The sequence below is a fragment of the Ochotona princeps genome, chromosome 22 (assembly GCF_030435755.1).
Source record: "Ochotona princeps isolate mOchPri1 chromosome 22, mOchPri1.hap1, whole genome shotgun sequence".
In the NCBI taxonomy this organism is placed as follows: Eukaryota; Metazoa; Chordata; class Mammalia; order Lagomorpha; family Ochotonidae; genus Ochotona; species Ochotona princeps.
In genome coordinates this window covers 26,634,300-26,659,388 of record NC_080853.1, presented here as the reverse complement: position 1 = coordinate 26,659,388, position 25,089 = coordinate 26,634,300, and the positions used below count along the sequence as shown (strand labels likewise).

At 43.3% G+C, this 25,089-nt stretch overlaps 1 protein-coding gene across 4 annotated transcripts in view; it reads right to left on the bottom strand.

The window, feature by feature from the left end:
• KIF16B (kinesin family member 16B) overlaps positions 1–25,089 on the bottom strand; it is a 245,044-nt gene that overhangs the window by 64,647 nt on the left and 155,308 nt on the right. For 2 of the 4 annotated variants that reach the window (XM_058679737.1, XM_058679738.1), the window contains 4 exons: positions 24,410–24,562; positions 22,426–22,522; positions 21,643–21,693; positions 6,428–6,550 (listed from right to left, as the gene is read on the bottom strand). In XM_058679737.1, coding sequence (XP_058535720.1) covers positions 6,428–6,550; positions 21,643–21,693; positions 22,426–22,522; positions 24,410–24,562 — 424 coding nt within the window. Of the gene's footprint in view, positions 1–6,427; positions 6,551–18,182; positions 20,313–21,642; positions 21,694–22,425; positions 22,523–24,409; positions 24,563–25,089 lie in introns of those variants that run through there. The other 2 variants (XM_058679735.1, XM_058679736.1) reach the window with 1 other exon arrangement.

Below are 25,089 nucleotides of genomic sequence, written 5' to 3'. Positions count from 1 at the left end.
TGCATGACGGGAATGAAAAGGTGAGGCTTGCGTGAGGATACTTCAAAAAATTTCAGGAAACAGAGTTAAAAGAGCAGCTCATTTGGGTCCAAAGTTTTTGATATGCATACATACAAGGGATCTTCAAAAACCGAGTGAGAAATGTGCATTAAGATAAAAACTCGCTGTCATACCTTCTCCTTATCTCTGTTTTTCAGGGCTGCAAGCAGGAGCCAGAGTGAGCTACAGCAGTTCTCTGGGGCAGGAGAGGGAGACCATTAGGTAGATTCTACCTTAAACAGCAGTTGGATGATTCAGGTTGGCAAAAGACTTGGTTTGCATGTGTTCGAGGCCAGATGTGTGTGTGGACTGGCCTGCCTCTGGTTGCCAAGCTGACCAAAGAGACACTGCTGTAAAAGGCTGACCTCCTACAACCATGAGAGAAGGCAGGGCCTGAACCAGGGAAGACGGAATGTTAGCAGAATGCGGGAAGGCTCCTTGGGGGAGTCAGCACCAGGATGGGTACTGCTGTGAGCAAGGGGCTGGAGAGCATCCAAGGAAACACTGTAACTGTGTGTGTGCTGGGGGCGCTGCGTGTGGATGCACACCTGGTCAGGTGGGATAGGGAGCAGGTGGGAGGGGAGGCAGGGGGAAGGGAAGAGGGCCATCACCTTTCTTGGACTCAGACACAAGCAAGAAGTCTGAGCTCCTGCATTCTCACTGCACGACAAAGAGCCAGCCAGCCATAGCGTGGGGAGGAGATGGACAAGGTGACAGCCATGACAGACACTGTACAAATGGGGTTCGGGGGCCAGTGTTTGGGTGGTTCACCAAGGCCACAGAGTCACGGCCTCTGCCCCGGGGTTTTGCATGCCCCATGCCTGTTAAGAACTCTGGGAGTAAGGGGGTGGGGGAGGGGATATCCAGGTTTGCCTGTACCACGCAGCTGAGTAATCTCTACTGGGTGACCGGTATCAGTCAGACACGAGGAGGAGGTCTGGGAACTCAGAGCTACACAAGAGTGCCCAGGAAACTTACATCTCCAGGTGGACATGAAGAAAAGTGACAGAAAACACATGCCAGTGCACTGAGACACTCGTGCAGGGAGTAACCTGGGCCGGGGTGGAGGACGGTCATGGCAAGGAGAAGAGACATCACTGCAAAGGGGAGATGGGAGGTCAATGTCTTGTGAAGATCACTTTCAGTTTTAAGAGGAATAGGAACTCTTGGGAAACAGAACATTTTTAAAACGCACCAGTACTGGCTTACAGCACTGATATGTAAGATAAAAATGCCAGGACTTGGAAACAGGCTGAAACATTGTTTAGTTCTCCGAAAAATGATGAGGACAGCCTCTGGTTGGCCTGAACCACAGATTTCCTGAACTATTGTTTTGTTACTTGCTGAAATGTAATTGAAAAATTAAATTTTGCCCATTCCTGTCCTAGCTAACTGAAAATGGCAAGCATAATACAGTGTAATTGATTTCATATGTCAATCACTGTCAAGCACCTGAAGAGGGAGCACTAACATGCTGCTATTGTCTGATTTGCAGACTGAAGTGTCTCCAGTACAGTGCGAGCATGCGTTTCAGACGCAGTCTGCTGACCAGCCTGGAGCCCAAAGTGCCATCATCTCGGGAAGATGCCAGACTCCCTTCCTCGCCCCAGTGGCTGGACGGCACAATGTGCATCTTTTTGTGGGCAGAGTTCCAGAAGGATGTGCCATTAGGAGCCCCTGGGAGGCATCAAGGATGTGAGGACTAACATCCCAACACTGGGGTTCTTGACCTGAGTCCTTCAGGGATCAGGGGATAAAGGCTTGAGGTGGGTGGGTGGGGGTGCGCACAGAGAGGGCAACCTTCTGTATTCTCAGGCCAGAATGTCAAAACAGACACTGAGACAAAGAGAAGGCACCTTGTGCAACACACTCACGCAATGGGGTTGTCTTTAGCTACACAACAATGCCAACTACTGTCCTGTCCGACCACCTGCGCGAATGTCCACACGATGACTCAGGTGAGAAGAGCAAGCCTTGTAAGGGCTGCACTGCCTGTAACGCTGGGTGACTGACTTCACTCCCTGCACATGCTGGAACAGACACCACTAATCCACGGGGGCGTAGGTGCGTGCTGGCCGCAGGGAGGAATGTGGGTGCCGACTGCAGAGGGCAACGAAGCTTTCTGAAGCTGCTAGAATGTCCTAAACATTGATGGTGACATAGATTATAAGGCAGTTTGCATGCATCAAGAATCACCAAAGCACCTGAACAGCGGGTGCATCTCACTGTATGTATGATATGGCTCATCAAAGACCGAGACCAAATGAGAAAAATCTATCTAAGCGTCTATTCTCTTATTTAACAACAAAAAGGTTGTTTTGTTCCCTAAAAGAAGAAGAAGAGAACAAGGTATAAAACAGTTCCCTCTTACATTTAAAAAATTTCAGTTGAGTTAGTCCTCCTCAGGACCCATGAGAAACCAGAAGAGCTCAGGGATGCCCTGCCATCCAGCTGCCTTCTCCCTAGACGCCACTGGGAACAGTCCCTCAGGACCCAAAGCGGAGCCATCAAATGAGGGACTAGAATGAAGACGAGCACTTGGTGCAGTGGTGAGGACTCTGCTTGGGATACCCTCATGGCACAGTGAAGTCCTGGCTTCTCTCCTGCTTCCAGGTTCTTGCCCATGCTCACCCTGGCATGCAGCAGGGGACAACCCAAGCATTTGGGTCCCTGTCACTGAGGTGAGAGACTCAGATTGAGTTCTTGGCTCCCAGACATTTGGGAAGTGAACTAGCCAGATGTGGGCTCTCTATTAGTCCCTCGCCTGCCAAATCAATGCATAAAAAAAAAAAAGTAAAGATCAGATACAAGACCAGGGCTGCTGACTTTAAAAATAATAATAATAATAACAAACAAAATGAGATGCAAATGTCCAGGGAGAAGAAATGACTTAATGCTTGATAATTCCTGTCTGCGGAAGGGACAGAGATCGGCAAGAAGAGAGTGCAGAGGGCGGGCGGTGTGCAGGGGCCCAGCATGTCATGAGGTTGGAGAGGGGGCACTCGGGCAGCTCTGCACATGGGCTTTTTCTAGGCTCTCCTGGGTCAGTCATCTGAGGGAGGCTCCCCTTAAGTGAGCCCCTGGGCGCTCACACCAATCAGCTGGGCCCCCAGGAGCTGGTGGTGCTCACTAGTGAAGGAGCACAGCATACAGGGGTCCCACATCATGAGACTGTCCAGACCATGCCGGGCTGGTCACAGGGAGAGCAGCCCTGGCTGGGTTCCCTAAGGACCACAGAGCACTTGCAGCAGCATCTGCGAGGATGATGAAAAACAAGCACAGAAGGTCTAGGAGAAGCAGCAAAGACTTTTCTAAGGCATAAAGTATACTAATATAAACATCCATAGCTGCCTATATCAAGGCTTCCTTCCAAAAAAATTAAAGAAAAACTAAAACTAAAGAGAAAAAAATAGTATCTTTTATCTCTTTTCTTAAAGCCACTTTCTCACCATAAGATGAGTTCAGCAGTAGCCAAAATATTATCATGTGATTGTTTGTGTTAGAAAACAAGGCCTTGGGCCCGGCACGATAGCGTAGTGGCTAAAGTCTTCACCTTGTACGCAATGGGATCCCATATGTGCGCCGGTTCTAATCCCAACAGCTCCACTTCCCATCCAGCTCCCTACTTGTGGCCTGGGAAAGCAGTCGAGGACAGCCTAAAGCCTTGGGACCCTGCACCCGTGTGGGAGACCTGGAAGAGGTTCCAGGTTCCTGGCATCGGATCGGCAAAGCACTGGTTGTTGCGCTCACTTGGGGAGTGAATCATCGGGCGGAAGATCTTCCTCTCTGTCTCTCCTCCTCTCTGTATATCTGCCTTTCCAATAAAAATAAATAAATCTTTACAAAATAAAAAGAAAACAAGGCCTGTACATGAAATATGCAGATGATAGATGCATGGGCAGAGAAATTTGATCTCAGAATGATGAAGAGGAACAAAAAAGCAAAAGAATAAACTGAAACTCTGATAAACACACATTCACACATAGAGAGGCTCTAATGCTTATTATTCATGTTTAATCATAATCATTTAGAACTTGGTATATGTAGGTCTTATTTCAAGCAATTTTGTAAAGCTCTTTATCTGAAAGGTAGAATGACGGACAGATGGGTGGGGGAGTGGGGAGAGGAGAGGGAAAGAAACAGATCTTCCACACACCGCTTCAGCTCCCACATGACTACAATGGCCCAGGCTGAGCTGAGCCAAAGCCAGGATCCAGAAATTCCATGTGCATCTTCCAAGGAGTAGGGATGACTCAACTACTTGGGTCATCACTGGCTGCTTTCCCAGGCGCATTAATAGGGAGCTGGGTAGGAAGCAGAGAGGCTGGGCCTCCAACCAGTGCTCTGATACGGGACATCAACAACACAGGCTATGGCTTGATCCATTGCACCACAACGCGGAAAGCTCAAACAATTAATGTACAGGAATTCACGTATTCCTCGCATCAACTCTATGTAATGAGGTTGAGTGACATGATGAGGTTACCTAGAGATGACTGGATAGGATACTGGGGCACTCAGAACTCTTCTAATAGCTCTAGGTCCTTGCCTGGAGAAGGATTACTTCACTTGGTTCAGAAGGACAGTAGAGTCACATGCCTGTTTCTAGTACCGGGCCGACACTACTGTGACAGGTATCCTGTGGGAGCAGAGACCCTGGGTGCACCTGCCTGTGACGGCATCAAGAGGCCCTTTCAGAACAGTAACCTCTGAGTTCTCCAGAGCTCATGATTACGACCCATTCCTGGGCTTGTGCTTATATACCCTTTGACAAGCACAGAGAACACGCAGAATGACAACACATTTGCAGAAGTTTCTGCGATACTTTCAAAGTAAGCAGAACTCCCAGGATTTGGAATATGCATTTTCTGTGAAAACTGAGCTCTCAGAGCCCCACGTGGTTCTCTGTGTTTGGGGTCTGTAACTTGTTTTGACAGTAGCATCTTTGCAAGCTTGTTCAGATCTCTGCAGCACCTGGGCTGTTTGGTGCTTGGAATTTGTATTTAAATCAATTTGGTTGAAAAAATTAAACGTTTTCTTTATGTAAGTTTTAAACATGAAATCAATTTAATAGTTGTGTTTCTCAAGCAGATTTATCTGTTACAGTAAAATAAATTCAACTCAAATGATTGCATGCCCTTCATGGCTGTTGACTTTTTTGCAGATTCATAGTTTTCAGCTGGTAAAATTAGCCCAGATTAAAAATATGTAAAAAAATATAAATGCACCTTCACAAAGATGTATGCATATAAATATAAATAACATTACGTATGTGTGCAAATATAATGCTACATAAATCATTTCGAAGGTGACACATAAGCACATGCACATTATGTCAGGGGCAATGGGAAGTACTAGACCACAGTCATGTGTATGTTAACAGGGAACCACAGAATCTGATGAGTAACAGGAAAAATGATGATACACCGTATCACGTCTCCTCAACACACAATCTCATACAGATACATAAATACCTGGGTTGTTTTTTCCCCCTGGGGTGGGGATATGTGTGTGTTGGGGGGAGGAGGGTGTTTGAAATTTGGAGTCTGTCGGTCCTGTCCAGTCCTCTTGCTTTATCAACAGAGAAGCAGAGGCTCAGGGTTGGTCGACCAGCTGTCCACGTTCAGATCCCCAGTCTAGTGAGGGCTTGTGCAACACCACCTCGACAACACCCTTCCTCGTCCACACAGAGGTGATCTTACTGGACCTCATTACGTCAGTGCACCCCGGCCTCCCCTTGACAACCAAGAAGTGGTATCTCAGTGATTCTTCAAGGAAGGGATGATGGCCAGGAGCAGTTAACTGAAGTGTCATGAGTCAACAGAAATAAATTAGAAATAAAATGAAGTCATTATTTTGGAAAGCATGATGTAAGGAAATAGGCCCTTCTCTCTCCGAAAAACCATCAAACAAGTAATACCTGAACAGACTAGGAGAGCTTCTTGCTTTCTATTAGAAACAGCAGAAATGAAAACAGCAGCAATAAGCAGCCTCCGCTACCACTTATTCTAAACCTCACCATGTCTAACATAAACATTGTTTTTCCCATGTTTAGAGATAAGAAAAATTGAGCTTAGGCCTGTAACTAGAGAGACCAACCGTCTTGGCCTGTCCAGAGCTGCAGGTCTTCCCAGTGGCTGAAATCAAGACAGTTGGTGACTCCTCATGCAGGGCTGGTGGGTGGCAGGAACTTCCCAGAGTGGTTGCCTGCCCAGCCACCACTCCCTTCTAGGGGATTACTACAGACTAGCTTACAGCAGGCCCTGGCCTGTGCCTTACACAACAGGATTTCCACACGAGCTTCACCTGCTTTGACAAAAGACACAAAAAGCCTTGCATGGCCTCAAATCCCCTCATTCTCCCCCAAGAGTGAAAAATGGACACTTACCTTGACCTCAAACTCGAAGTGCTCATCCTTGCCTTGCCCGCAGAGGACATAGCGTGGAATACTAATCTTAATTGGGTCCTTCAGGTCGTCAGGATTTGCTCCCAGAGAGCGAGAAACCATCCGCTATCAAAGGCATATCAGACAAGAACAAAGGGAAACCAGAATCACTCCGCTGCAAACACCCAGCTGGGCAGGAGGGAGGACAATGTGTTTCAAGAAGCGAAAAGCACATCAGAGCAGGAGAGTTTATTTTGAGAAATGATGGTTTTCTTTGAAAGAGAAGGGCTAAGCCTCTCTCATAACAAAAGACCATTTCTTTAGGTACACCATTCCAGAAAGTTAGGGCAAAAGCACATCGAAATGTTGACTCGCTTTGAAGTTCTTTCCAATCTCTAAGAACAAGTGAAAACAGGCACAAATTACATAGTCTGACTTTAAAAAACAAAACAAAACAAAATCAATGTAAACGAGATTCCTTTCTCAAAACTCTTGATCATCTGAGAAACTTCTTCTCTTTTCAGAGTGTCAGCCTGCGGGATATAAAGTTTCAAGAACTGGGAATTTCACTCAAATTGACTTCATTTTTAACTTTTAGGCATTTTTACAAGCTAGGGTATTGAGGAGAGCTCTTCAAAACAACAATTAAAACAAATCCCCAGTATTGTCTTTAGGCTCCATTTGATTAATAATCAACGTGACTCTGACAAATATTTATGGTCTGGGTGATGGGAAGCCAGAGGGCTTTAAGGAAAAAGGCATTATGAAAAAAATAAATCTTCAAAATGAGTTCTCCTGAGTGTGAACACGAAGAAATCTCTGAACAATCATTACTTGCGTTAACCTGGGGCTTGAGACAGTATAAGAAAATACATTTTTGAAACAGTAGTAATAAAGTTATTAGGATCATAATAATAGCTGGCATTTATTGAATACTTACTATAGACAAGAGCTGCACTTAACAGTTGGCAAGCATTAGCTCATTTAATCCTCACAGTTCTCCCATAAGGTCTGCACCATTATTAACTGTATTTATCAGGCGACATGTCCAATACTGATGGCTGAGGTCACTTGATAGAGTCAGTGGAAAAGCCAGGATCGAAATCAGTCTAGTCTGGAGCCTGCCTTCATCACTGCTATGCTATATAAAGTAATTCCAACCATCTAAGACAAAGTGAGCTAATGAACACTTCAAACATCCACAGAGCATAAGATGCTGGAAACCCATGATTATACACTGAAACTTGCTTAATCGACGAAAAAGAAGACAGTTAGTGATAAGTTCCCTTCTCGTAGGCCAAAAGGGGCGCTGGATCAGGTGTAACATGGAAGGCCCACTCACCTGTATACATAGAAGCCAAACAGCAATTTCAGGTTTGTTACAGGTAACCCAGTTGACAGTGTGAACATTTTAGTACAAGATGAAGTTAGTAAAGCTTTTTATGGTGTCTTCATTTTTTACCACAGTGTGAAAACAAGAACCACTGATACTGGAACTTCTTAAAAACTGGGGTTTCTTCCTAAGAGCATTGCTAAGACCTCTCAGTTCTCCAACAGCCCATTTGCAAAGTACTTTGAATATAGGTCAGTCCTGAAACATGAAATGTTTCTCTGTTTAAAAGTGAGAAGGCAGGGGAATAAACTAGTGCTTTTGCTTGTAAGGACACATTTAATGCAATAAAAGCCACAGTTTAGACCTAGAGGTCTTGCTTTGCTGACAGAGCCCTGATTCTTTCTATCTGATGCCTAACAACTATATCCTTCAAGTAAGAACAAAATTGTTTCTGAATCTAACGTGGTCTCTCAGGGCTTCAATTGGCTGTTAGTGGTGGTGTTCTGTGTGTTGGGAGAATGGAGAGCAAAGACAGTGTAGCTACGACAACAAGAAGCCACCAGCAATCAGTGAATGGGAAGGAGACCCATGGGCTCTACCTTATCAGGAACCTGACCCCTTCCTTCTGCTGAGACCCACAGGCCAACACTTTGGCTAATCTGGTAAGTAGTTAAGGCTCTGTCTTAATACATGAGAAGGAAGAAAGGGTGGAAAGGAATTCACCTTTCCCCCTTTGGCCTTGAAGAACAGTAATGGCAAAAACAAAGCAAAATAAAATAAACCTTCACTAGCACATCCCTTGTTGAGGGATCGCTGTTATTCTTCTAAATTATCTTACTGGCACTTGTCTCTGGCCATGCGGATCTCACACACACACACACACACACACACACCACACTTGTGAGGGAGAAGACCTGAAAGGCAAACCGCATGTTTTCACTGTTTTGCTTTAAGCAGGGGCACCTTTATTTAAACAATCAAACATTCCAGGCTCCTGTGTATCTTTGACTTGTCTAAACACATGGGTGACAATGTCAACACCTGCTTCCAGTTGGTTTGGAGCCTGGCCTGCATCTCTGAAGCAGCCAGATTCCAGGACTCAGGAGTCAGAAGGAGGAGACATGGGTCCCAACCTTAGTTATAAGATTTGCTCTGAGTACTTGCTCGTCCTTATCTGTATCTCGGTTCCTTGTCTATGTAAATAGTTGTGATTTTACCAAATTCCAAGTAGGAACAAGACAGGACCTTGCCCTGCGGATCTAGATTCTGGCAGATCAACTGATCATTCTGGCAGGATCAGAAAGCTGTGGTGGGGATCGCGGGAAACTGTCTAGGAACATCACACTAAGTGTCATGCATGTGACTGAGTCATGAGATGGTGATTTAACTTAATGTCCCGGCAGCTTTCTCTCAGGGTACACCTAGGAGTTGCAATCAAACATCTGTATCTTCTAATGAGTTACAATCCTATGCTACACTTTGGGCTACAAAGTCCTGGGACTACAAAATAAATTTTACAAATTATAATTTCTTATTTTTAACATTTATTTATTTTTATTGTAAAGTCAGATATACAAAGAAAAGAAGAGAGAGAGGAAGATCTTCCATCCTTTGATTCACTCCCCAAGTGGTCGCAATGGTTGGAACTGAGTTGATCTGAAGTGAGCAGCCAGGAGTCTCTTTTGGGTCTTCCACACAGGTACAGGTCCCAAGGCTTTGGGCTGTGCTTGACTGCTTTCCCAGGCCACAAGCAGGGAGCTGGATGGGAAGCAGAGCCTCCAGGACACGAACTGGCACTCGTATGGGATCCTAGCACATGCAAGACGAGGATTAGCTCTAGGCTAATTTGGCAGACCCTACAAATTATATTTTCTAAGATCTTTAGTTTTTCTCATCTTGATTAAGTTTGTGAGCAAATATTTATTGTTTCTACTCTAGATGGATTATATTCTAAAGATGGTATTTGTTTCCTTCACTTCCTCTAAGTAAATTTACAAATTGAGCTAGTATAAGCAATTCTTATAGTCTGGTTACCATATGGGCATTCTATGCCTATGAAACTATTCCAAAGAATATACAATTTGAAACCAATCTCCAATGAAAGAAAAGTTACTTGAGGCCCAGGCTTGTATATCCCCAACAAAAAAAAGGAAAAAACAATCCTGCTTCTGATAGTTGGGGCCTATGAACTGGGTCTGGAGAAGTTACCTGGGTTGACGGGATCTTACGTTTCACAGCTTCACTCAAATTAGGACAGCCCTCTATCTATGACCATCTAAGTGCTTCCACACTTTTACTTGCATCCCCAGTCAGTGTCAGGCAGTGATATATAGGAAAATCTTCTCTTGAGGAGAAAGATATTCCTCTCCTCACTACTGGAAATATGGCTGCAGTCCCCTGCCGTCATTTATGGCTACAATTTAGCCCAATCTTACTGACTGCATGTGAACTAAATAGTAATGAGTGCACAGAGACAAACTACAAGAATGAATTAAACAAACAGGTGGGATCTGAAGACATCTGAATGTAAGAATAAACTAATAGAGAATAAGGATGTGTTTTCATCAAACCATTGCTGCAATGTGACGACTTTATGAAGTGAATTTCATGAGAAATGCAGAATTCTTCGGACACAGTGTGAAAGGTCTGTGACATATTCCTAGGCTATGTTTATACTGGGCAGGAAGAGAAAGCAACGAAAACCTCACTTACATTTATTTTTATTTGCAAGCAACTACATTTTGAATACTGAGCTTTATATTAGAAATGTAAATGTGTGTTGTCTCAGGTCTAATTGTTTACAGAAATATTCCGATTTTTAAGGCGTTATTTATTTTGGAGTTGATCTTAAATTCCCTACATATGGTAAAGAAGACTCTCAGCTTTGAAGGAGAACCTAGTGATGGCACATCCTAGGAGATGAAGAACCTTTCGAGTTAGCTGTGCCTTTGAAAGCACCTCTAGGATGAATAGATGAAGACATTACAGGATGTCTAAACACACTGTGAAGTGATTCTACTGAGAAGTTTAGGGTCAAAAGGGAAAGCACATACTAGGCAACTTAGATACCTAATCTGTATGTAACAACTGTTATCTTCTAAAATTAAATGCAAACATTTCTTCTAGTTTTTATGAGATTGTTTTCACTGTTGACAAATACACCATTTTTCTATTGTTGGTTGGATCTGCAGGCAAAAGAAATGGACAGAACATGGGTGGACTGGATTATAAATATTCAAACTGCGATTTTTTTCTTCCCTGCCAGGCTGTCCTTCAAAGGGGGCAAGTTGAGGAAATGGATAGGAAGTGGCATAGTGGCATTAGTATCTATTCGGCTGTCAGTTCTGCAGAGGGTGCAGAATGCTCCCCTTCACCAGGGAGTCATCAACATGTGCCCTTAGATGTTCTAATGATCTGCCCATGCTGAAATGAGTACAGGCATGGACCACCACAAGGTCAGCTCTAAAGGCTGCTGCTAATCTCCTAGGGCCTATATCCAACCTCTGCTTCTGAATACAGACGGGCAGCTGGTTTTTTTTTTATCAGCTAATTCTCTCGTCACTGTTCCCAGCATAGTGCATACACAGATCTAATCCCCCCTCATTTTTTTAGCTACATGTATCACAGTAATAGTTCTAATTAGAGCTATTATATATCAAGTGCCTGCTATGCTGCAGCAGCCTGAAAATCAGTGTTTTGGATGGAGATGGTAAGCACCTGCTACATTCTCCTATAGAAGCTCTGCAGGAAGAAGCAAGGACATAAAGGTAACCTGTGTGAATTATGAGTACAATAAATAGTCAAGGCATGTTTATAGGCTGAGAAGTGATCTTGTCTTAATGCCACACTATCTTTGCTGGCTTAGTAAATGCAGTTGGATGGGATTTTACTAAGATATGTGACCACACATGCCACAGGCACACCCTTGCTGTCACTGTCAAGAACAGGACTGAACAATAATCTAGCATAAAGAAATGATGCTAACCTTATCTCACTTGTGACACGAGTTTTAAATCCTGCCAGGAAACAGAAAGACAAATTTCAAGTAAAGGAGTATCGGGCCCTGGGTGGTGGTCTAGCGGCTGAAGTCCTCACCTTGAAAGCGCCATGATCCCATATGGGCTCCGGTGCTAATCCCAGCAGCCCCGCTTCCCATCCAGCTCCCTGCTTGTGGCCTGGGAAAGCAGTCGAGGATGGCCCAAAACCTTGCGTTCTTGCACCCATGTGGGAGACACAGAGGAAGTTCCTGGCTCCTGGCTTCGGATTGGCACAGCACTAGCTGTTGCAGTCACTTGCGGAGTGAATCATCGGATGGAAGATATTTCTGTCTCTCCTCCTCTCTCTCTATATATATATCTGACTTTGCAATAAAAATCAATAAATCTTAAAGTAAAGAAGTAGCTCTTTAATTTTGATTTACCCAGGAAATTAATTTATTATCCAGATTTCATTTCAGTTCAAAACTGAAACAAAGTTTCATATTGAACTATCCAGAAAAGGGCAAACCACACTGGACAATAAACAGTATTTGTAAAACATCTTGAGTTTAGTGACTTCAGTGAAAATCCAGAAGGTTTAGCCGATACTTTCCATCTGTGGTTCTTAACCAAATAGATTATTTCTTCTGTGTAGATATGAACTGACTGACCTAAATTGCTTCAGGGTTTGGAGATATTGGACTTGTGATGAATGTTTCAACTTGAATCTATTAAAAATGTCACTATCTCCAGATCATCAAAAATTAGTTCTTTTAATGGTCATTCTCTATGGGTAATTCATCATTAAAATGAGTTTTGAAGAAAAGACTAGGGACTGGTATCATGGCTTAGTAGGCCAAGCCTGTACCTGCAGTGTCAGCATCCCAAATGGGCACTGATTTGAGTCCCCTCTGCTCCACTTCCAATTCAGCTCCTTGCTAATGGTTTGGGAAGGCAGTAAAGGAGGGCTCAACTGTTTTTCTAGGTCTCCCTGCATCCACATGGGAGACCTAGAAAAAAAGCCTAGCTCCTGGCTTCGGACGAGCCCATCTCCGCCCATTGTAGTCATTTGGGAAAAGAATCAGTGGATGAAAGATCTCTCTTTCTCTTTCACTCTCTAAAGGTTTTACTCCTTCTTGCTCTGTAACTCAGCCTTTCAAATAAAAAATAGGGAGGAAAAATGGAAGGTTTTCCCTCAAGTTCTACGATAATTTTCCATTGATCATCTTCACTCACTGGTGCTTTACTGAGTCTGCGTTCTGGTCCAAACTGTGCTGAATTCTATGGCTCATGAGAAAATAAAGGGCAGAGGTGTGCGATTCCTTACTGAAATTTCTGCAGGGCATGCTAATGAACTGTCCAGCTACACAGAAAATACTAAACACCCAAGATTATCTGTTCTATTCACACCATGATTATCCACAATTTTCTTTGGCGGGAGCCAAAACTGCAGACAGTAAAGAGGAGTCATAGTGCCTATTCAAGGCAACGATGGAAATGCAAAGAAACCAGTAAGGCAACCCTTGCAAACAGTGACATGAATTCATTCCGAAACCAACACTGCGATGGTTAGAAATGCTGACAAATATTTACTCCTAGCATAGTCGTTCCTCAGAGACGAAAAACAAACAAACAAACAAAAAAACTTTCCCAGACAATGTAAAAAATAACTGACTAGAAGGGCAGCTTTTGTCCTAGTTCTCAACTAGGAGATGCATTTTGGTAATTCCTCCATTCAAGGAAGACCATTGTAAGAACCAAAAGGAACACCATGTGGGTAAACTGCCATGTAAATGGTGACTAGAATTGCTACCATTCTTGAAATCCATTGCATCTTCAGGAACAAAAGACTTTAACCAGATGTTAGAAGAACAGGTAGGAGGGATGATGTACAATAGAATTTTCTTCACATTAACTAGATTATTTGGTTCCAATCCTTGCAAAAGGGCTTCAACAAATTTCAGAGGTGCATCCTGGACAACAGGCTGGATGCTGCTATTGTATAAAGAACAGTGGTCGGGCCCGGTGCCATGGCCTAGTGGCTAAAGTCCTCACCTTCAACGCACAAGGATCCCATATGGGCACCGGTTCTAATCCCGGTGGCTCCACTTCCCATCCTGCTCTTTGCTTGTGGCCTGGGAAAGCAGTCGAGGACAGCCCAAAGCTTTGGGACTGTGTACCTGCATGGTAGACCTGGAGGACGCTCCTGGTTCCCGGCTTCGGATTGGCACAGCACTGGCCATTATGGTCACTTGGGGAGTGAATCATCGGACGGAAGATCTTCCTCTCTGTATATCTGACTTTGTAATAAAAATAAATAAATCTTAAAAAAAAGAAGAACAGAACAGTGGTGGGATTCAGCAGTGTTGGAGGAAAGAAAATCTGGGGCAGGTAGCGCTAATCATTTTGCTTTCTGAAGGGTTGTGATGTAATACAGAGTGCAGAAAAGACTTGTCTTGTTCTGCTGTAGTATGCCATAGGTGGATGGACTGTGCAGAGGGAGACCACAGTAAGGAAGACAGGGTTGGCTAGGTGGTCTACCGACGACAGCAGCTTCACAGGCAGAAAGTGATCAGTTCATGCAAGGGAGCGCTCACACAGACACTGCAGAGGAAATCAAATCTCTGCACTGCAGCAGCAGTGTGAATTGGTCATCTTGCCCAGGCCTCTCGGTGCTGCACCTGCAATGCCTCACTGTTTGACTTGGGTTGGCCAACATACGCTGCGGTAGAGGCTCACGTGATTGCTCGTTTGTGCTTCTGTCATCACCAAGTCTTTTTTGTTGTTGTTGTTGCTGCTGTTTCTTTGTTTTGAGAGCAAAGGCTTAAAAATGACACATTGTGGAGCAGACCAGCCCTCACTGAACTGTGAATGACCTGCAGGTTACAGCAGAGTCACTCACAAGCCAGCAGTGAGAAATAAAAGCTGTCTGTTTCGCTTTTTGTTTGTTTGTTACTTTTTGTTGTTCTTGTTGTTTTAGCATGCCACTGAAATTTTGAGCTTCGCTATTTGGTGATAGCCAGCTGATACAATACATATCAAAAGGATAATTTGTGGGATGTGGCGGAGTTAATCTTGGTTACACACTGGAGACTGCGACTCCTTTTCCGAAATGAGGCCCTTAAAAACTGGTCTAATAATACTGTTTGACCGTCAAAGATGCATTAATAAAAATGGCTCTAAACTATTCATCATACAAAGCTTGAACTCATCTGGGAAAAAGAATGTAGTAAAAATTGCTGTAATTATTACGGCTGGAAGGCTTAACCATTCTTTTCCATAGGGATGAGCGTGCATTTTTAAAGTAATGAGAATAGAGAGACAAACTGTTTTGAAATGTTTCTCAACAAATATTAAATAAATTCTCCCTGTCAACCATAAGTCTGCAAGACAGGCAGCTGTGAGCAAAATGGCTTTTAATGAAATTCAAATAAAAATCACTATTTCAAAGGGACTCCGGGAGGTACTGTCAAGAATGTAGTAACAGACCCCACAATGTAAATGTTGCTACCTACATAACAATGCAAGATTCTGCAAAATCAAATACTTATGGGCCTCTATTTTTTCCTGATTTGGACATTCATTGCAACCAAATGTTACATTGGGTTGAATACTTAGACTGCCATACCCAATTCCATTGAGAGGAGTGCCATGGCTTCAGGACTCCTGACAAATGAGTCAGAAGAAAACCAACAGGATAGAAGCCCCAGTTGGCAGGTGCACTAACAGTACTCTACTGGCTTCTACGGACACTGTGACAATCTCAATATTTACTTCCTACCTGGAAATGCCCAACACCTAGTAAGCATATATTATATCAGTGTACCAAGTATACTTGGGGGAGAAAGGTGACAGGTAAAATTCAAATGCTGTATGCTTCTTCTGCTCCATCAGAATACAATTCTGATTGCAGTCTACTTGTATCATATAGCACTGAAGACATTACAATGAATAATGTGATTTATGCAATGCTAACATTTGAAACACACTCTATGATCAACACTGAAGATCAAGATGTGCTTGTGGATCTATAAGGACAGGCAAGTTTATCTGTTTAACACTCTACTAAAATCATACACTATTCAACATGGCTGCCTCATCATGACCATGGCAACTCAGGTGGGCATCTTAAATTCTGCTCTCTCTGCTATTCATGATCTAACATGAATTGCCAAGGTAGACAATTTAGAAAAATCAATGCACAATACATCAACTGAGAAAAATAAAGTGGAAAAAATATTAAAATAAAGTGGAAAATGTATTTCCAATATGTTTTTCCAAGACTATCATAGTACATTTTAGGAACTTTCTTTCCGTGATAAAAGATCACAGCCAAGACAGTGATTTTTTTCGCAAGCTAATTTTTTTTTTAGGTTTTTTTTTATTATTATTCATTAATTACATTGTATTAGTTTCATAGGTACTGGGATTTCCCCCACCCCTCCCCACACCCTCCCCCCATGGTGGATTGCTCCACTCTGTTACATGACCACAGGTTAAGTTCAGTTGAGATTCCCTCACTGCAAGCATATACCAAACATAGAGTCCAGCATCTTACTGTCCAGCCTAGTTCAACGGCTTCTTAGGGAGACCTTTCCAATATACCATCAGCAAAAATTTACATCATTATGGAATTAATTGACATAGCAATGAGTAACCAATATGTTAAAAATAAATGCGGGTTCTCAACCGCATTCTGTGACCACCTCATTGACATTTCAATTTTAGTTTATGCATAATATATAACATAATATTCATAATGATGTCCTTAACACATAGTTAAAAGCCTTCAGGTATAACGTAATAAGGAATGTAGGTGTGGAGCATGGGTGAGGTCACACTGGAGGTGACAAAAACATTCTGTAAATAAAAATTTGAGAATTGAATCTCACACACACACACCCAGCACTGGTCCAGGGCAAGCAAGGATGTAGCCAACACTTTGCAGACTGACACGTTCTCCAATCCTCTTTTTACTATTCATGTCACAAAAAGGTGAAATAAAAGCAGGGAACATTGGAATGGTTAAGCAGCCTATCATCAGCTCTGATAGGGGAGAGAAGGAAGAAATGTACTTTTTGGCAAAGGGATCTGATAAGTTTCTGTTTGGGTTAAGTTTTGGCACCATCCATTGACATCAATTCAGAACAGAAATGAGAAAGAAGCTGTAACAATTTTGTTGCACATGATCCCAAAATTTGACTAGGAGGAAAAATGGCACCTCCATGCCAGAGCCGTCCTGACTGGTTTATTGGAACCATCGATTCACTCAACTGCACACAATATTGTGTGAGCAGCTACCATGTAGGAAGCACAACCACAGCTGAGAACACAACAGAAGATTGCTTCTGAGATGCTGGAATTTACTAGAGCATGCACCCGAGAAACAAGGGAACAGAAGTAGAATGACTAGGGTCTGCCAGAAAAGAAGAGGTAGCTTGATTACTCACAGAGTAGCTGAACTGAAGTAGACTGGGAGGAAAGTCTCAACCAAGAGAGAGACAGACAAGTGCAAAAACAACAGCACAGAGGCCCTTACAAAGAAGCAGGCAACTGACTACTGGGTAGAGAAGTCCCAGGCCAGGGGAGTGAGGTGTGAACATACTCTCATGTGATGGATCAGGTGAGAGGCAGAATGAAGGGACACCAGGAATAAATGACCAATACCTTCAGATGCAACTCTACTTATTGGCAAGACGGCACAAAGAAGCTACTAGAAAAAGCGAGACTCTGAGATGAAGGGTTTCCTTAAGTAAGACAGAAGTCTCAAAGCTCGGAGGAAGAACTTGAATGTGGCAGTGAGGCAAGGGGTGTGGCAGTAGTCACATCAATTAGTAAGGCACTAAATTATGTAGGTTGGAAGGGAAGAGTGAAGAAACAGAAGATAAGGAAGGAAAAGTAATTAGAAGAACACACTGCAGGGCATTCGATGGCTGTCTCCATCCCATGCGTTAATGCTAATGGGAGGACAAGTGAAAGTCCTGGGTCACTCTAGAAAGCTCAATCTCATGTTAACAAGCTCTGCCACATGAATGTCCTTATCCCAGCTAAGACAGGGATGTCAGCGAAGGTCGCTGCCAGGCTAGGTACCCATGTGGGCAGCATATATTAGCAGGCAGATATCTGGCAGGCACAGACAGATGTCAAGCCACCAAACTCTAAATTGACAAGAAGCCATGTGATCAGAAATGCTTTAATCACCTCTCCAATCAGGAGTCTGATTCAAATTTACAAGCCCAAGTTTCAAGAAAATGAAGCAAGGTGGTAATAAATGTATCCTATCAGCTCTCTGATACTACTTTTCTTTTTTTTTTTAATATTGTAGACATTTTAAATATCTGCATTTCCAATTTTAGAAGTCTGCAATTTTCCAGTTTCAGTTGAATTAATCACATTGATATATTCAGATTCCCGTTCCTATTTTCATAATATTTATTTTCATTAAAGATTTTTAAAAATATACGTAGTGCATCTCCAACACCTGGTCTTCTCCCTAGGATCTGGTCAGGTATGAGATGAGCCAAACAGCCTCATCTTCAGAATTGAATGTTATTGTCCAGACATCAGGTGCCTCATTCTGATGACCCCAAGGATGCAAATGGATGTGCATAGCCTCTCGACTCTCCCTGGTACCCGAGGTAAGTCCAAGTTTTTGTGAGAAGATCAGTTCTACTCTCAAGACATTCTTCTTCTCTGGAACAACAACACATCTGAACTCACTTAAAGCACGGCATTTGATTACATCAAACTGTGAGCGTGGAGGAGACATGTTGAGGGACCGGGAGGGTGGGTAGAAAACGCAATCTTCGTTCATGAGTGCAATGTGGGTGTTGAGCAGCAGCAGCGAGCTGCAGCCATGGCCAGGCTGCCCTTCCGCCCTGACCGTGGTGTACAGCAGCAACTGCACCTCTGCCAGGGAGGGGATGCTGGTGTCCATGTTTCCGTGAAGAAAGTAAATCATATCCACCATGGTTGTCTGGAACTTGGAAGAAAACTGAATGCCATTTGCCAAAACTAAATCAGGGATTTCTGCTTTCCAATCGAGGGAGAGCTGAACCAGATCTTGCTGGAGCAAAGGATGGCTGGCACAAGCCACTGCTTCAGACTCTGGGGTCAGGACGCTCAGGAGGTCACGGCACAGCTGCTGAGAGAGGTGTTTGCTGTAACTCAACACTGTGAGCAAGAGATCTGTAGTAGAGCCTAGGCACCGGACACTCTGTCCACCAAAGCCAACTTGAATCTCCCGTAATCCAGAGAAAGGAAGAGTGTGAAAAACGGTCATGGTGCCTGGGTGATTATCCACCAGAACCAAAGCAATCAAGGCTGAGGAAAGCAGGAGCAGGCACGCTGGCTGGGGATCGGGTTTCGTGCAGTTAGCAACAGCAAGCCAGTAAATGCCTCTGACTTCACTCACACCTCCCAGAGGTTCCGGGAGGCAATGAGACATGTGTTCAACTAAGTCTGTTACAGGGCGCTCTTGAAGGTGCATCATTGGGTCTGGGAATTGCACAAGGGTCTGCTTATATGCACAACACTTCCTAGCACTGTCATGTCCAAGGCAGAAAACTGAGCTGGGTGATTCACCAGGCAATTCTGAAGCTACAAAGGCTAAGTGGGACACACTGCTCTCTGCCTGCCTTGGGCTCCCTGCCTCTTCACCATTATTGACAACCTGAGCTTTGGGGAAAGCATCAGCTCCTAATGCTGCCACCGCATATAGCTTCGAGGGCACGTCCATGGGTAAGTGCTTCATAATTGGCAGGTTTCTGATTAAAGTCCTCACGTGGGAAGTGAGCCCACTTGAGTCCCATAAGTTGCCCACATGCCTGGCTTGGTGCATCACCTTTGTGCCAGCCTGTAACAGCTGATGGCTGGTACCTTTATAAAGGTCTGAGAACTTGTGGTAAAAATACCCCAGTCCATACTTCCCTTCTGTCCCAATATTTGTCAGTGACTCAGAAGAGCTAATGTTTGCAGCAGCCAACTCTTTCTCATCCTGCTGCTCATGACAGCTGGGGGCTGCTGTGCTCCCAGGAGGACTGGCAGTTGCCACCTCCTCCTGAGAGATGTTCTCTGAGAGAATAAAGCAGAGCAGTTTGCTCTGCTTGGCCTGCAGGTTCCCACCATTTAGAGACACTTCCTGGGATGCATGGTGCAGCCAAGTCCAGCCGGACTCAACACCCAGGCTGGGTCCTTCTTGATGAGACACCAGCTTGCTGAAATGTTCTGCCTTTCCCTGAACAGCTTCAGCATCACTGGTGTTGCCTTTGCTGAGAACAGAGAGTACAGATGGATGCAAATGCTTGGGTTCAAAAAGGCCAGCATGTCCAGGAGGGAGATATTGGCGTGCCCTGTCCCGTAGCACCTCAGGGACCAGGGGCTGATCTCTGGGCTGCCAAGCTCTCTCTCGTGATGCTGAGGAGGAAGTTTCAGAATCTGAGGTGCTCTGCATCATGGGACGACTGCAGTAGTTGCTCGGGTCCACCTCCTTCCTTGCATCTCTGAGGATGCAGGGGGCACCGATGGCTTCTGTGGACAGAGGTGGGGCAAGACACCGTGCCAGCCAAGACTGCTTGTTCTGTTCAAGATGTCAAAAAAGAGTTGAAAATGGGATGTGACGTCACTTTCTGCCATTCTTTATGCACAGGATGGTGCTGGCAGTCATTAGTTTCATTGGGTGCATTGATTCGGAAGTCAAATTGAAAGCCTAAGCCATTCTCGTTGATTGACACATGATTCAAGAACAGATCTGATTCAAATATGTCTAACAGTTATTTCCAGATTCTACAGCTTATGAATTGTTGAGTATTTTTGATATGCAGTATAGGATTGATCCACAGTATCCGTTTCTTGGTCTACGATTTCATTTTCTCTAAAGTAGACCCTTATGACCTTGGATTTGGTGTTTAAAAAGTTCAAACTCAGTTGCAAAAGAAAAATTCCACAGTCATACATCAAAAAGGTTAAAAAAAATCAGGGCATACTTAATAAATTATAAAGTATTGCCCCCCAAAAATCACAATCTGAAACAGGTTATGTCACATTCTCCTTTTGATTCTTTCTGTGGGAATCCTTAATTATGTCTGCTTGTGGTTAGATTACCATCGCTGTTGTCTACAGACTATCTCCATGGTAGGCTTTCTGCACGCCTGTTGCGTGTCAGGCACTGCAGACCCAGGGAAATGAGAAGCAGCATCTTGCTTTGCATCTGGTTACCTGATAAGGAGATGGGCATCCAGGGGAGGAAGATGCCACTGCTGGCAGAGGAGTGGCATGAAGGAGTGGCCGAGGTGGTCAGTTGAGCCCACTTGTGGGACATTCATCCTTTCGCTCTCTGTTCAGTAACATGTGGCCAACGCAATTTCTTTTTTTTTCACTTTTTATTTATTAAATATGTAACAGTACGGGAAAGACTATATGCCTCTCCAGTAGAGGAAAACACAAGTAAAAGGCTACAAATTGTATACCCAAATAAACCTTGGTTTGACAATGCACTAGAGCAATAAGCTAATCAATCCCAAGCATTTCCTTTGTACTACCGCCAACTCACAGTCTGTGAAATGACCAGGGTTTTTCAAACATCGAGTTGCATTTCAAAACTCCATATCTGATTCTGATTATATAATTCTGCCTTTTAAATGCAGACCAAGGGAAAGGATACTGTTACGGATGAAAAACTGGGCAAAGCTCCACCACAGCTACATGCCATTCAAATAGAGCCAAAGCAATTTCAACCTGCAGGATTCCGTTTAATTTCAAGTCCATATAATAGCTTGCCTTCCCTATTAGCCATTAATCTCACTGGGACTTCAAAATTCTAATTATGCAACTAAACATTAAGAAAATTTAATCACACAAGCATGCCATAATTTAAGGCGACCCTATCAATCTGAAATATCATTACCTACCTCATATTTTAGCTTACGTTGAATGGTGCCATTGTGAAGTTTCTCATTATCCTGAAAAGAAAATAAAAAGCACTCTATATTAAATTATAGGCTGTTCCTTGGGGGAAGAAGGGGATGATTTGAAGTATTTATGAGAATAAAATTCTAAAGAAACATACTTATTTAAAAATGACAGCCCTTCTATAGAATTTATATTCCCAAGGTAAGCATGACTGTATCGACCCATTTGCCTGTAAGAGAACTGAGCCACTTCATCTTACAGTTCTGATAGTAGAAGCAAATTTCCTTAGGATATTTCTTAGTTTTCAGGATAGAGATGAACTGTCTTACTTTGATAACATTCACACTTATCACAAATATGTATCTACCTTCTGAAAAGCAGAACTACATTTCCATGCTGGATAACTTTTGAAAGTGCCTATGGAAAATGACTGCATTTGGGGAGAACACAGAAGAATGTCATATGTACAATTTCCATAAATCAAACTAAGAAAATGTAGCATTTTTGGTGAACATAATATTCACTGAAGACTTGTCAAAGAATTATAAAATTTAATGGAAAGTTACTCTTAAATAAATACAGTTGCTAAACTGTTGAGCTCCACCCGAGCAAAATCATAATACTTAGGCAATATTGAAGATTTTTTTAGAACATTCCACCTCTAAATTCTGTCAGTGAGAAACAGTCACGAAGGATCTCACCACTGCCACCACCACTGAGAACTTCTCTTTCAGGCCATCCATGAAGGGGGATGGCTGTACGGCTTGGCTACTTCCGCTTACCTTCCTCACATCCACAGGGGTGGCGCTGTCCTCACTCAGCCCACGATGAAGATCCTGAAGACGCCTTTGAACTTCTTCTTCGATGTAAGCATTGATCCTGAGAACAGTGCAGACGGGATGAATGTGAATATTGCAGACCACACAGGGTATGCATTTTGATAAAAGATCCTCATCATGGGGAGCTTCCTCATGCTGTACATCCAGTACAACAAACTGAGATCTTTATTATCCAAACCTTTTTGGGGCTTCCCTAGTGAAACTCCCGCTACAGAAAAGCACATCATCCTGACTTCTGGAGCTTCTGCAGTTCTCAAGCTGCAGGACATTTTGCTCCCTAAGTCTTAAGTTTTTTTTACACAAAAGGATGACATCAATGACAGTTGATTTTCTTTAATGGCAAGGTCATTTATGAAATTATAATAAAGGGTGGCTGTGTGAGGATACTTCAAAAGATCTGGAAAAAAATGCAACTAGAAGATAAGTTTATTTTGGTGCAAACATCTCAAAATTCATGAGTACTTTTTTCAAAACACATTTTTTTATTTTCAAAGACACCCTGTATATATGCATTTAATACTTTGTTTTTACCAACAACCTTTTATTTCCATTTTCAAGTTACTCTCCATGAATCTTTAATTATGCAAATCAGACAATGTCCTTTTCTTCTTGCACTGCTACTGGTCTCACTAACTCAAAGACTGTACCTTTGAGGGTATCAGTGTTTCAAAGTGTCTATGGACAAGGCAGTCACAGGGTAGAAGTCAGAAGCCGTTGAGTTTTGAAGCTCTTGTCAGTTAAGCTCTCTAGTGCTCCACAGAATGCAGGTAAAGTGAGTGGCGTGAAAGAGTCAGCCTTAATCAGTCCTGAGGACTTTCAGCCCAATATCTGCTGCGTCTTTGGGTGAGTCCACCAAAGAAAACAGACTAGATCATTGTAGTTTTGTGAAAAATCTCTCTAGTGGCTCAAAGCACTAAAATAGAAGTTTTTATTCTGTCCTGGCTCCTCTGCCTCAATTTGACAGACACTGATGATTTTAAATGAGATGCTTCCCACGCATACACCTCAGCATACTCACTCAATCAGTAAGTCTGGCTTCATCTTTCTAAGCACATGCATATTAAATGTAATAAACATTCTGATACTGCTGACTAAAGACAATGCTCTAATTTTCTCAAATGGTAGGCAAAAGATTACTATTTTAGGTACAATAGTCCAAATAAAGTACAATATTTACTCTTCAGTATTGAAAACAAAATCAAGAGCAGTTGATCATAAACCAAGGCCATTTACTGATGGTTTCTCCTGACATCACTTATACCTTAAATTGGTCCCAAAGGAGATGTGGACCTAGCTTTCAAAAGGATTATAGAGGCTCATGCACTCTGGAACTCAAGTACATTGTCACACCTAGGAATCAGGACCTGCGCAATTTGGAATGTCCTTATGACATGGATGGAATGGAGGAAAAATCTTTTTTTTTTTTCTCTTCCCAGGTAAAAGAGTACACTGATTTACCTGAGAACTGCAAGCCACAGTGTAATCAGCAACGCCACCTTAGTTGAAAATCATGTTAATTATGTTGCCCTACTCGTGGTCATTCTGAACATACCAGATTCAGTGGTGACTTCCACAGATGAACTGTCAGCACAAAGGCCTTCCTTCCTTGTCTTTGTTCTTTTCAACCTGACCTTACAGTCCTGGAGGAACTGGTTCCCTGATTGTTTGATTCCAGCTCCTCATAGGAACTGCTCGTAGCAAGAATCACTGGATTTGGCCAAGGAGCTCTCAGGTCCTTGGTTTCCTTCCAATGACCCTTCTGTCCAATACTGACCAGACATCAGCTGACAAAGACAGAGTACATCTCGGGCATAAGCAGCACCTGCTACCTTCAGTGGATCCCTCCCTCTGCAGGCTGGCTAATATGGCTACAGTAAGTCATTCACGTCACATTAGATGAAAGCATGACATGCTAAACACTGAGTACCTGGCATCCATCAGGGGCATCAGGTGTGGTTTTTCAGCACTGGATGGCGAGTCGGCAGCAGCAGCCTTCCTCTCCAGCACCCCAGGATGATCTCTTTGGGCACCATCGACCTCACAGATCTTTTCCTTCAGCTTTTGGATTTCATGCTCTATTCTACAGATATAGGAACCACATGGATTCATGCATTAGTAATCTTTCCTGAGGTTTTTCACTGTGCGAGACTTTGTTCTAGAAAACAAGAACCTTCTGTGCAAAGAGCTTTACAAAGAAATAAGAATCCGTTTTGGCTAAGCTAATGAAAAGGGAAGCAATAGACAAATTTAGGAAAGTAAGATGAGTTCCATGAGAAATTGGAGTAAGCCACGGATTCTGGAACCAGAAGTTTATCCCCGTTGGAAAATGACATGTAAAATAAGCGGTCACATATATGTGAGGTCATTTTGCTGCTGACCCAGGCATGCTTGAATGTGCAGCCCCTGTGGGTAAGTGAGAACCATGCTTGCCAGTAAATTTGCCCTCAGAAAAGAGGAGACCTAGCTAGAGGCTGTATCCCACTTCCTGTATTAACTTGGGCAAGTTATTTAAGCCTATGTCTCAATTTCTTCATGGATCACATGTGGAACAGGCACCTAATGTGTTTCGATTCTAGCTTCATAGAATGATGCCATTAGCTTTCTGAT